This window comes from Clavelina lepadiformis, chromosome 3 (assembly GCF_947623445.1).
Source record: "Clavelina lepadiformis chromosome 3, kaClaLepa1.1, whole genome shotgun sequence".
NCBI lineage: Eukaryota > Metazoa > Chordata > Ascidiacea > Aplousobranchia > Clavelinidae > Clavelina > Clavelina lepadiformis.
The window spans coordinates 8,148,588-8,162,857 of record NC_135242.1 but is presented as its reverse complement, the minus strand read 5'-3'; the positions used below and the strand labels follow the sequence as shown (position 1 = coordinate 8,162,857).

The following is a 14,270-nucleotide window of genomic DNA, read 5'->3' as shown; positions in this document are numbered from 1 at the left end:
CAAAATGATGTAACCCAAATATTAAGAAGTTTCATGTTTAGTTTCTGCATCATTTTGTGAGAAACTACAATGTTTTATCAAACAAAGGGGCATATTATAATTTGTTAAGCATCTCATTTATTCAATACAATAACGTGGTATTAAGTGCAACAATGACAAAATACACACCTTCCAGCATATAGGACTTAATTTGGTGGAAATGGTGTCGTTCATTAAACTATAACCAAGTCAATAGGTGGTATATATTCAACAAAAGTTGTATTTAATGAAAATGTTGGTAGAGTCTAAGAATGGGTGGACAGGTCCAGACTGACAAATTATTTTGCAAATGTACCCATAGCCACATCATCATTAGACTCATTACAAAAATTCCCTGTACAAATGTAAAAAACATTTCTTGCCTAGGAGCAGCTAAAATTATATACTTAAAGTGTCTCAAAGAAAGTTTTCCCCATGCAGGAATAGGCTACCGGTATTTTTGGCATAAACTTAAACATGAAAACGTCTTTGACTCAAGCATTTTTGGATAAGATGCAGAATTAAAACAATTCAAAAATTTAATCTCTTCTATATTATAATTACACAGGTGCAGTGACTAACCAGTATTTACTGGGAAAAAAAGACTAACAGTGCCACATGAAGTATTCAGTAAATCAAGAATTACAAGCTTATGTTAACAGTCTATTATTATAATGCATAAAACACTGTTGGGCAAGCTATGCATGCACCATAATGCCTAATAGACTGTAGCACACGGTATTGCAACTTAAAAGTCAATCAAATTGTGATTGCTGTCTAATATTTACAGTTAATATATTTTACAAAACAAACAGAAATCTAACAGGCGAGCACTTTCATGGTAACCACGGTATTGCACCCACGCAATTCTACATTTGCACCCATAATGTTTTGTAAATTTTTGACTAGTTTAGTTGTAATTATGATCTTATAAGGTTGATAATGATTTATCGTTAAAATAAAAAGTTTTCGAAGTGTAAATTAAACATGAATGCAATTCCAAGGAAACCCACTTTAATAACTAATCCTGAAAAACAAAGCTAAATGGTGATGCACAATTTCTATTTTGCATAGGATCTCCTGATGCATTGCAACAAAAGTTGTTCAGAATGACTTGTACTCAATTACAATGGCACGAATAACTTGACTCCATAAAATGAACAGCAATCAATCCACATCTGACTCATCTTCAACTGGCTGCGTTTCAGAATTAGATACAGGCAAACTTCCTACTTTTGTTGGGCTTACTAACATCGGTCGTTGTTGAACTCGGCCTCCATTCATATTTGTGGGGTTAACGCCATTTTCTAACAATGGCGAAATCTCATCGGGATCATTGATGGTTGCAAATTCTCCATTGCTTTTAGCTGTCCGACCATTTTGACTTGAAATGTCAGGCTTGTGAGAATAATTTTCTTGTTGGTCAGTTCTGGTGAATGGTTTTGTATTTGTGCTTGGTAACTGAGATTGTTTTTCGGAACTTATTTCAATTTTTTGATCTCCACTTTCCAGTGCAATACTGGCACAGTCAGCGTCTTTAAAACTTGTAGAAGATGGTGGTGATTTCATTTGCCATTGTGGAATTACTGGCGGTACGACAGGGGCAGCTGGAAACTGTTTACTGAAATAAGAACAGTGGTGAATATATATCTGTCTCTCTGTAATAAAATAAAAACAACAATTTCTGACTCAAAATTTAGTGTTCAAAATCCTGTGCTTTTTCAAACAAATACAAAAAATAATTTAAATACTTTTTCCATGACTTACGAGCTTAAAAGAAGGCCTTTCAATGAAGAAATTTCTGTTTGTAAGTCAGTTATGTTTGTGTTAGATGAACCACCGCTCATGGCATCCTAGTACATAAAAAATAAAATCCAAAAAGATTAACATTTATGCTAAGTCACAACAAGGCAACCTCAGTAATACTAACTGGCAAACTTGTATTAACTTATTAACTAGCAAGTAATTTTTCTGCTAAACCAAATTCACTAATATTGGATTTTACCTTATATATAGCCAGGTTAGTAGACATCCTGCTGATATCACTATTTTGATCATTTAATCTTTCTCGAAGTTCTTTTATGGAATGTTGCAACTCCTACCACCAGAAGGGTTAATAAAATTTTTCAAATCATGATACACAAGTTAATCATAAGACAGTGACATTACCTGCAAATCAGTTTTAAACCCTGTTTTTAACTCCATGATGCCAGATTCAACACGAGCTAATTTCTCGGCTTGCTCTCGGCTTTGTCGTAAAAATATAGGTTCCACGTATTTCTGTTGTAAAACAACTTTGATATATACAACTAATAGAAACGCATTGATACAGCTACACAAGAATAATGTTGCTATACCTACAACGGTAAGTGCACAATGTAATAAATTTGAAATTATATTAAACATGACATCAGAAAAATCACTATCAATAACACAATTATTTTAGATAAAATACTGTAATAACCTTAAACAAAAGTATGACAGTGGCACATTTAACCGATATATTAAATTTATAGTGGAATCTGTCAATCTAACAAATGCGTAAGGTTGAAACAACAACGTAATTGCAAGTGCAGTTATATCTCTACGGTCACTCTACAGCAGTGGTTCCCAAACTATGGTACGCGTACCACTAGTGGTACACGAAGGTCTTCCAGGTGGTACGCGAGCAACTTATCAAGTTCACACCAAACGATCACAAAAGATCTTTTATTGTCGTCGGCATTAATTTAATTCACATAAATTAGGTAGAGCGTGAAATTTCATGCTATATTCCCTACTGAATACTAATTGCTTAGGGTATTTACGCATTGGATTGTAAAACAGGGTTTCTTTGTGACGAAATAGAACGTCATTAATTACTACGTAACAAATCCTTGAAGTCAGTTTTTGTAATACGTTAGTTATGCTGTAGCACTGTAGCGAGGGCGGTAAAAGTTCGACTAATTTTTGTATAATATTCACGAGCCTTTAGTAAACATTTTGCCTATCATTTTTTATTTTTGAATTCTGGAGTTTTGTCGGACCACCTACAATGTAGGTGGTACGAGAACGCTGCATGAACCAAAAAAATGGTACGCGAGTAGATAAAGTTTGGGAACCACTGCTCTACAGGTAATAAAATAAAAGTACCGTACTGTCTTTGGCTAATGCATATACCTTATACAGTGTGTAAATTCCATAAACAACACCACCAATGATAATGGCAAGGGCAGAATAGTCTCTTAGGCGACTCCATAGTGGTACTGAAAGACAAAAGTATGACAGACAGTTATTATGTGAACAAGACTGTATTATATAAGAAAAGAACAGAAAAACTACAAAAACCAAGGTCGCAAATCGCAATAATTTCTCCACCAAAAATAAACTATTCATTCTCAAAGATTTGGGACTTTCAGGGAGCAATAAATAAAGTTCTTCTAATGAGAGGGTGATAAAAGTCTTCTACGTCTACACAGTTCATATTACTGTTGGAGGCACATATACCAATAGGTAAATACGAATATATGGGACTCTTTCATAGAATGACAACAATTTCTTCCTACTAAAGATAAAACAGATCAGCATCCAGTGCATCCTTCGTATTAAGTTTAAGCCTTAGCAAATGATCGAGTACTACATAAATCTATAAAGCATCATAACTAGGATGCCGGCTAAGACCAAATTGCACTTGGCAGATAGTTGGCACCAGCAATAATAAAACTATATACGCTGAAATGAAAACTATGTACGCTGAAATGATGTTACATGTGAGAATTCAAGGCATGACCGTAAGTGGCAAACAGACAAAAAAACATGCGATGTGTGATATTGTGATTCTTGGAAAACAAAACTGCTGGGTTAGTATCATTTTCCTAAGACTGTTACTCAAGGCAGCACCTGAAAGGGACATACAAGATTCTTTGGTCTCAAGGGAGCGATTACTCAAACAAAAATTGAGAAACAGTGGATTGCCATGACAATAAAATTTCAAATCTACCAAGAATTGAAGAAAACAAATTAAATTTAAACCTACAATATGCTGACATTAAAAGGTAAGACCTATGTCTATGGCATCAAGCCGTCAACCAAATTGTCCACTCAGTGGAAAAGCAGTAAAAGCATTGGATCTGTAATATTGCAAACCATGGCTTAATACTGAGCAACACTTCCGTTGTAATGTCCTTAAACAAGGCATGAACGATACTTGGCTCCTGTTCAGTAACCCTTGGGAGCTTGAGTACAGAAAAAATAAACAACAGTATATCGGAACTTAATACTATATATAGGAACTTGCACAAAGACAAGCTTGGGCTGGAGCAATGAGGAATCATCGCCAACTTAGTCATGCAATGACTTTCCTCCATCTGAGGATACAGATCTGACACCATAACATATCACCATTGGCCGCTCTACACTATATTTACCTCTGTTACAAACCAACTTTCTAACTAAACCAAGATCACAGATCGACCTATTTGGTTTTCAGGGCCGATACGAATTATTTAGTAGTCAAAGAAGCCGATAACCAATATTTCAAGCCGATATTAATTTGTAGTAAAATGGAAAATATTGACGTCACAACTTTGAAAAATACAAACTCTATCACTTAACTTTTTTGAAATACTTAAATACACTTATCAAACAGCTTGTGTTTCAAAAGCATGTGGTGCAAGCACAATCTTACACCATCAACACATAACAGTATAAAGGAAAATAATTAAGGAGGAAAATAATAAGAAAGTTAAACAGCTGTGCATGCAAAACTTTCACTGCTGACTGGCTGTCTATTCTTGCCTTGGCAATTTGCTGGGCACAATGCTGAAGACAGGGAAGCACTGTTTCTTGAGTGAGCCAAATTACCCAGTTTTAAAATGATCTGAGATTGGTGGCCGGATTAAAAAAGGCTGAAAATCGGTCGTTCCCTAACCAAAATGCTGGGAAAGCAGCTGTTGATCACGGCAAAGTAACAAAGCAACGCTATATATGACAAGGTAGCAATTGCAAACTATTTAAAAATAAGTTTTCTTGTTTAACTAACCAGGTGGTTGAGCTACATTGCGTGTTTGTTGTACAGCACTTACAGCTGGCGGTGGCTGAGAAGCAACAGCCACAGCATTTTCAGCTCCAGATATCTCAACCGCCTTGTTGATTTCTTCATCAGTTAAACCTTTTACATCAAAAACATTAAAAGTCATAATTTACGAGCACAAAAAATACAAATTAAAAGTGACATGTGGCTTAACTGCATCAAAATAGCAAATATCAAACTTACTGAAGTACGGCATCACTCAATGAGATATGTCACACAAAACATCACTTGTTATTAATTTTTTGTTACTTCAACACAATATCGTGAGGCACAACTGCCCTCTAAATTTGTCGTTTATTGCAAATCAGAACCAAAATCGCTAAACTTGCATGGTCTACAATTGCTAAACGTGTTCTTGTATGAGCAAGTCATATACAAATAATCTAACTGCCACTTATTTTGATTTTTTGGAAACTTTATCCACAAATTTTGGACAAAGATTGTGAAATACACATTATAGAAAAAGGTCAGTTCTGTGTATCTAAATTAGATTAGTGGATCTGCAGCAACTTTGCAAACATTTTTCAAAATTATCAGAGCAAACACTTCTTTAATTCATAGTTAACATTAAAATGTACGCTTGAAGCTAGTTAGGAACAGAGTTTATTTAAGGTTGATCTCTTATCCTGTCGTTCCCAAACGCATTGATTTCATACTGCACGAATACAACTATTAAAATAAACGAGAAAAGTTTTAACTCATGAACCTTTCTTCTTTAGAAATTGCTTCTTTTGTTCAAGTGGACTGGATTGTACTTTTGGGTTTTGCAGAAACTTCACCGCAGTTGCAACCAGGTCTTCTCTTGGTGGATTCTTAGCAAGTACTGGAAGGTTTTCAGGTATGACAGCAGTATCATTTTCATCTGTTCCAGACATTGTTGTTTTGTTTGTAAGGTTTACTAACATGTATGTGCACTTAATAAATTGCTGAGCAAAAAAAGTAATGACAGTGTAACTACGCCAGGTACCAAAAATTCATTTCTGAAGTTTTTTTCTGATTGAGTAATACTGTATAATGATGCAGTAATGGGCCATGCAAATGCGGAACCGGTACCTGCAAACTTATCTGCAAGACATCTTTTAGCAAGCAATTGTCTGACCCCAGTCATTCTGGCAGAATCATAGCGCTCGTAAATCAAGAAGTGCTTCCAATATAAAAACTAAAAATTCCCGTCTTAACAGAGGAAATAAATTTGGTCGGAAATAAATTTGGTTAATCAGGTAGTTTCTTTGCACTGAATTTGATGAAGGTACTTGACAATGACCAGATTAATAAGTTTTATTGCTCTATCTATGATAAGAACGACCTTTAGTGGCGACAATAGCTTTCATAAAATAAAATTGTTTCCTCGTGGATTTCTTGGGATATGTACTTTTCTTATCTTGCAGGCCGTCTCTTTTGGAAATAACTTTGTTTCAGTTCAAGATTTAAATATCTTTTTATGCCTGATATTTTTCTCCGATCTCGATCCATATCGAAATTGACTCAATCTTTTGTTGGTTATTATTTTCGTCATCTATGACAAACCCACAAAAACTTGCATTTACTACCAATCTTTTTCACCCAGCACTTCGTAATCCGGTTTATCAGAATTTTTTCTGTTGATTTAGCTCACCTGTTCTGAAACATGTCTGTCAGAGTCGGACAGCAGGGTTTCCAGATGAAAGTGGTAAAGTGCATGGGGAAAAATTCGTTCCCTGCAGTTTTGTGTCAGATAGTAGGGACTAGGGATTCCACTTGTTCGGGGTTCGGGTTGTCGAGGTCTGACTGTATTATGCTGAAATTGATGTGTTGAACAGGAAAGAATAAGCAGAGTTTTGCTGGGTCACTAGTGTAGTCGTCACTGCCGATTGAAGATGATACTCCCAGTAGCCTATGTTCTTTAGACAAACAGTTTTCTATCGTGATAGCCGACTTGGACGACGGCTGACACAGCTTTCCTGACTGTCGTCAGAACCTAGAGCAGGAGTGACTTCAGTCCTGTCAGTCTGATTGCACGAAAAACTCATCTTGAACCCTTACGACTATGTGGTTGTATGTGTTTCTCGGCAGGACTTCGGCATAGGTCAGTTAGCCAACATGTTAGAAAATATAAATTTATTGAATATATAGTTAACCAACTAAAAAATAAATTAACAATTGAATTAATTGACAAACCGTGAACGGAATATGAAGAAAATTAATCAACGTGAATTAAGTAAAAGGACTGTGCATAATTCTGTAAAACAAAGAATTTAAAGGAAACTGTCCAATAGCATGGTGGTGACATGGTGCCAACAGCCACAGATGGATTATTTCATTAATTTCTATTTGCTTATTAAACTGGAAGTATTGGTAAGGAAATGGGTATGCAAGTGCAACGCAATTATAACTGAGTTTTCTGAATTTCAGAATTTAGGATGCTAGTCATTTCAGCATTTTGCTAGTATTGTTTGAGATCAGAAGTTTACCTATTACCAATGGATATGATTATTTAAGCCTAGAAGTTTCTGGTTTTGGTTGGTGCTATAATTGTGCGGTTTTCATTTTTCTTGGTGCAAATTCGGTGCTGTGCCTAAGTACCCTTTAAAATATACGCAAAATGAACTGGTAAGTTTAGAAAACTCAGCCTATTTCAGTGTTAGATTAGCAAGCATGCTAATCTTTTGTTTAATTAATTTAGCTTTGCTATACTGGTACTAAAAATTAAGAACAAAGCATTGACAATATGTCTTTAAAAACGATAATTGTACAATAAAAGGTATTTTATTGAAGTCTTTATTGAAAATAGTTTTTCAGTGTGATTTGTAGACAAGATTTACTCATGCCTTGGGTGTACAGTGTTGCATGCACATTGTGTGTGCAGTACTACTTTAAACCATAAACACTTATGAGGGTACCAACTACCAAGCAACCCAAGACTATTTTTGTTGGGTTACATTTCATTTACTTTTAAGGTTATTTTCCTATTACGTTTAGTATCGTACTCTCTTTAGATCATAAATTTTACCTATCTTTGTTTCAAGTTTGCACTATCTTAAAAAGATCTATGTCTTAAAAGTTCAACAAAAATTTGTTTCTGAAGAGCTGGTTAAATACTACCCGGTAGTATATTTTTCCACTCTTTTTATTTGTCACAAAAAAATTTTGTCATTTTTGTTCTCGTTGGGAATTTAATTCAAAACTTTTATGCATAGTTATATATTTAGTGTTCTTGTTCAGCATTTATAACATGGCTGATCCCACTGAATTGAACCTTGAATTTATCCCACTGAATTGAACCTTGCTCAATTAAACAAAAAATGGTTATAATACTGTTTAAAATTTAGTATCGATTTTAATACAGCTTGAAACTTCAAATCACGCTGGATATTTGTAAGTTAGTTTCATGTAAACAACATTGCCTTCATGCAGGAGAGCCTTTCTGAATACATCTGACTCAAAATGACAATAAAGCATTTTTACATGCCGTATAGCAAGCAACTCGATTAGGTTTTGTTCGACAAACAGCTGGGCTGTTTGTCATGTAAAGAATTTGATGTTTGGCATGTTAACAATAATATCATATCTGTCCCTGTTTATCCATATGAAACATACATGACATGACATGACAAAAGTAGATTTGTGAAAATACTATGTATAGATAATTAGATATTTAGTCTTATTATTTTTATGTATTTTTTCGTTTTTTAAATTAGTGATTATGGGTGAAACAAAATTTTTTTACGATTGCTTCAGGCAGGTTTGGTCAATTTTGATAATTAATACATTTTCAACATGGCAAACATTACCATGTCATCACATGACTACAGAACGGTAAAATACATTATTGCACCATTATATGCACAATCATGTTTATGGTTAATTAAACATGAACAGTAGGTATAAATAAGATGTTACAGACAAATACGCTACAGACCTGTGTGGGCAAAATTCTTCTGTCCGCAAAGTTTTCACCATGGAATTTAGGTACCCGTAGGCCCCTGCAATTTTCAACTTGTTTACCCGCACTAGTTGATTGCGGGTGACCATGTTTATAGATGACTTGTTTGTATTTGTTTATTTTGTTTTATTGTATTTCGAAACAAAACACAAGAACCAGGGTAGATACAAGCATTTTAATTGCAAACCTTTTGAATAATAACTATACTTATTCTCAATGTGACGTAGAACTAATCTTATACAATGCGTTTATTGCTTACGTAGGTACAGAGCTTGATAACAAGGTGGGAGAAGTATTGATTAAAATTGTAAGAAATATAGCCATAAGATAAGGTTTTCGCAACGGAGGTAGTAGAAAGTTACATATTGGATAAACACAACAGTATCCTTCCTACTGTGACTGGAAGCTGTAACCAGGGCTTTGGAGCCGGAGCTGGAGCCCGGAGCCCCGGAGCCGTGCATTTTCACCGGAGCTGGAGCCGGAGCTCTTCGTGAAATTCAAATGGAGCCGGAGCAGGAGCTGGAGCCAGTTGTTTGAAACATAGCTCCGGCTCCGATGTATTTCATAAGATGCTATGCTACTAGTCTACTACTATTGGCTGAATTCACATAATTTAAGAGCAACCCTTCACAAAATTAAGAATTACTGGTGATTGGACAGCAGAGCAGTCACATGTTCATTGCTGCAACCGATGGTACTGACTACTGACTGATCCATTGAGATAGATATTCCAAATTGAGCGTTCATCCTTAAACCTCAGTTTGTGACGTAATGGAGCCGGAGCAGTGGTATCAATAAGCTCCGGAGCTGGAGCTGGAGCTAATTTATGATAAAAGAGAGCTCCGGAGCTGGAGCTGGAGCAATTTAAAATTTACGCCTGCTCCGAAGCCCTGGCTGTAACATAATAACAAATGGTAGCAGACAATGTTAGGCCTCATTTAATTTCATGGTTTGTTATTGTGAAGTAAACAAAATGAACTGATATCATTGTTTTTAACAGAAGTAAATTCAATCACCAAATAGATAAAACCTGTAATGATTACAATGCAGGCACCTATCTCGCAAAAACTATAGAAACATCGTGGGTTCCCGCCCTACATTTAAAAATCATATCTGCAAACGGCCCACAAAAGCAGAAACGTTTGTGCAGGTACTCCCCGACCACAGTGAATCTCTTGTGGGTACTCACAACAGCCCCGCAGACGTGGGTACCTGCAACCTGTGTGATGTGGGTATACGCACTTATAGTACATTTAAACGCTTGCATTTTTTCCCCATATTTTGCAACTTAATATGTTTGCCATACTTGTTTAGAGCCAACATTAATAGCGAGAAACAGCCTTTTCAGCAATTTCAGACACCTTATAAGATTATTTGTATAATCATCTGTAACTAATTGATTGTCATAAAACAATTATCATTTTACTGACAGTTTTGAACTTTTCTTTTTTGATACTGATGCTTCTTTTTTAACAAAACACATGAACTTGCATTACAAGGATTAATAAATGTGATTAGACAGCAAGAGCAACTTTGTTGTTTTGGATCATGCATACTTTCCATGGTACAACACCATCTTATGAAATTTGTATAAGCAAATCTGTACAATTTGGAGGCAAAATTACATTTCTATTAGTTTCGTTTTAACTTATTCTTAAAATCCTTATAGAACAATGTCTATGCAGTACCACATCATTTATTATAAATCATTGTGTAACAAGGGCAGGACATTTACCTAAACTCTCTATTTATGATAATGCGATTATGCCACTGTCAATATCTATACATGTAACCAGTAACGACATACAATCAGACCTCGTTAATCCGGACCAGTTTGTTTCGTGATAAAATGTCAGTTTAGTGGTGTATACAGATTATCGGAAAGCGAAAAATCAATCAATTCTTGCACGTTTAGATGGGGGCTCTGATGAAGGCATACTGTGAATACTGTATAGTAAAGCGTAATTTTTTCCAGAATAACGAGGTCTGACTGTACATGGTACTGTTTGTTTTACTTCTTAGAGATTTTACTTCTTCGCTATTCTGGTAACTTGATTGCATCTGCTCTATGTTCCATAAGGCTTATTGTACAATAACTGCTTTTACTTGGTCATTTGGTTTTAAATGCTACTGCTTTTCACTCAAGTGTTGTTAAAAATTAAGACGGTCTTTTTGAGGAATACAAACTAAAATTCGTTTGGTTTTCAGGAATCCATTTTATCGACAACCTAAAAAGAGCATTCTTTCTAAAATGGAAGAAAGAGATTTTGAAAGGGAATGTGCAAAGATGCAACAGTAAGTTTGATAAATCGTTGGGTTTCAGCTGTGACAATAACCGTTTTTGAATTACTGATACTAGCAAAAAAAGACTAACAGAAAAAGAAAGTTATCTGTATATGATATGGTTTGAGTATAACACTGATTGAAGGGAACAATAGATGTACTTCATACAAATACAGTGTCAGTATATATATGCCAACACAGTGCACATTTTGATATTGTTACTTTGAATAAACTCATATTATAGGCAGGGCTGAATTAACCAACTGTGCCTATACTCTATAACATTTTTATTTGAAAATGGTCTTTTTAAACTGTTTTAAAACCAGTTTTGAAAAATTTGAAAACACCAGTTCAACTAGTATCTACTTAAAAAAGTTTTATATACAATTGCCTAAATTTTTCAAGTAACTTGGATTAGAGAATTAATACTGTTGTCTGTACTGTAAAATGAAAAAGTTTTTCAGCTGAATGAGAAAAAATTTAATTGAGCGTGGGGCCTCTGACAACTGCCACACTAGCCACTACATTAATCCAGCCCTCAGTACATGTGTAAGACAGAAATGATGCCATACAAGCAGCCACGGTTATAATTAGTATATGTAGTTTAGGTATATTGTTTAACAATATGGAACTGTTATCTGAAAACGTTACCGGTACTAAATTTGTCAGCTAACTATAATTGTTTTTTTCGAAACATGACCTTAATTGCTTGTTTAATTGCTAATTAATTGCTTCATTACAAACTTAGTAATATGTAATAAGTTAGGTCACTAAGAGAGATATCTACCTAGAGTGAGTTTTGGATGAAATGCAAAAATTTGCTATGTATTTTTCCTTTATTAAAGAATTACTCTACTTACCATAAAATAATTCAATTACACAACTGATACTAAACTGTAGGTTAGAAGAATCCAGCAAGAAGATAAGCAAAACCTCAAAAAAGCTTGTTGTTGCTCACCATGCACAAGGAAAAGCATGTGGGAAACTTGGTCAAGATCTGGTGGCAGACCTTGGTGATGATGCTCCACCAAGCCTAGAATCTTTTAAATATGCCATGAACTGTCAGCATATTCTTACTGTAGACAAGGTATGATTTCAATTCATATTATGTGTCTGTGTTGTACATACTATATCAGCGTATTTTAACCTTTAGTACTTTGTGGACCAGTAAAAAGGTAGAAATAATTTTGGAGACCAGCACAACGAAGATGTATGAAACTAAGCCTAAATGGGTATTTAATGTGTGTCAAACTCAGAACTGATTTTCTTGTCTGTTGTAACATTTAATAAAGAATGAAATGGATTATAACTGAAGTATTTATTTATACGAAACGATATTGAATATAGATGTAAAAATACTCCGGGAATTTGTGAAGTCATAAACATGAAAATATTATCATGTCTTGACAAAGCTTGCTTTGCTTTTTTATTTTATTCGTCCAACTCCAAAGAATCATTTTTCATATATGTAATAAGCTATACAGAAAGATCAAGTCCACTTGAAAGCCTTTTCTTTTCAGTAGATTAAAGATTAATCAGCAATAATATATTGCACTTGCTATGACGCATGTTGCATTATTTATGCATTTCAATGGCTTCAAGTTGCGAGGACCAGTGCCAGGCTGTAGACTAGTCGTTGTAAACCTTTGTACTATTAGTCTATTACATATCACTGATAACTAACCAGTTTTTGATCTGGCACTTAGATATAGTAAAAGAAATTGTTAACTTAAGTGCAGCTACAAAACAAGTTGGTCAATAAATCATTTCAGCAATATTACATTACCCAATAGTAGTAAGTTCCTTCCAACATTTGTTTGATGACAGGGCAAGGTATTGCAACAAGTATTGGCAGATCCAATGAAAAAGTACATGACTATATTTCCGTCATGTACAAGCCACATTAAATCCAGAGACAAAGCATTGCAAGAAACAAACAAGGTACAAGCAAAGCTAGAAAAATATGAAGATAAAGAACATACTGCGTCTAATTCTGTAAAAATTGAACAGGTAAGACCTAGGTGTTTTCTGCTTAGTAATTTATTTAATTGTAAGTGTACAACTTCATGTCTTACATGTATTTATACTGTTATTACATTATTGTAAAGTATTACTGTGATTACCTGGAAAAAACTTTACAGCAACCAGTCTGACATAACAATCATGTTTCAAAGATAAAAAAAAGCTTACAGCCTGTCAAAGAGGATTTCCAACAAAAACATTCTACTTTAATGGCAGAGATGCCAACGTTTTACGATGCCAGGTTAAGTTATATTCGTCCATCTCTGGAAGCGGTGGTCAGTGTTCAGGTAATCTTTATTTATAGTCTAAGAATTTTTAGCAACACTTGCATTCCACATTCCATTATACTTTGATGGAAACAGATAGAGCAATTAATTTTTATACTTTTTTCAGTGCTGGTTTCACAAAGAAGCCATTAGAGTTTTGGAAGAATGCTCACAAGAGTTAGGCATGGGAACTAAGGAAAATGCAGAAAAACATGTGAAAACCCTTATGCAAGAAGTTAATGCACTTTCTATAACAAGTGACGATTGACCAACTGCTACCTCTGTGTTCAATCAAGAATGAATAGTGTGTAACTGTATACAGTAAAATATTTTCCTGTATCATTGGAGATCAAAGAATTTTTTATTTGTGTAATTTTTGCTTCACACAAAACAAAAGGGCTGTACCATCTTTTTGGCAGTATTAAAATATGCACATTCATATTATCCAGTATTTGTTCAAGCTTTTTTTGATTGTATTTTTAAATTTTTTGTTGTTTTTTCTGTAATGCGATATATTTTTGTATTCTTAGTGTGCAATCCCTTGAAAATTGTGTAAAATAGTTCTCGTCTGTCATTTCATATGTTTTTCGCTATAACTTTGTTTTAAAATATATTTTACTGCCATTACGTATACGTAACGCTCATTGTCGTGACGAACTTTGGAATCAGATATGAGCCGCCTTCATTA

At 34.6% G+C, this 14,270-nt stretch overlaps 2 protein-coding genes across 6 annotated transcripts; one reads left to right on the top strand and one right to left on the bottom strand.

Moving 5' to 3' along the window:
• Positions 1-94: 94 nt before the first annotated feature.
• On the bottom strand, positions 95-6,314 carry LOC143450657 (peroxisomal membrane protein PEX14-like). Its single transcript, XM_076951291.1, has 7 exons — positions 5,796-6,314; positions 5,039-5,167; positions 3,178-3,263; positions 2,188-2,298; positions 2,024-2,116; positions 1,786-1,871; positions 95-1,639 (listed from the first exon to the last, which is right to left on the bottom strand). Exons 1-7 carry the CDS (start codon positions 5,992-5,994, stop codon positions 1,186-1,188), a joined length of 1,158 nt encoding a protein of 385 aa, XP_076807406.1. The 5' UTR covers positions 5,995-6,314; the 3' UTR covers positions 95-1,185.
• Positions 6,315-6,816: 502 nt separating this feature from the next.
• Positions 6,817-14,270, top strand: LOC143449397 (bridging integrator 3-like). Of its 5 annotated transcripts, XM_076949583.1 has the most exons (7): positions 6,820-7,154; positions 7,481-7,678; positions 11,220-11,306; positions 12,195-12,381; positions 13,122-13,304; positions 13,469-13,603; positions 13,710-14,270. In XM_076949583.1, exons 2-7 carry the CDS (start codon positions 7,671-7,673, stop codon positions 13,848-13,850), a joined length of 741 nt encoding a protein of 246 aa, XP_076805698.1. In that variant the 5' UTR covers positions 6,820-7,154; positions 7,481-7,670; the 3' UTR covers positions 13,851-14,270. The 5 variants fall into 5 exon arrangements, with proteins under 5 accessions (XP_076805697.1, XP_076805698.1, XP_076805695.1 ...); XM_076949582.1 differs by lacking the exon at positions 7,481-7,678 and having other exon boundaries at positions 6,817-7,154; XM_076949580.1 differs by lacking the exons at positions 6,820-7,154; positions 7,481-7,678 and adding an exon at positions 7,734-9,992.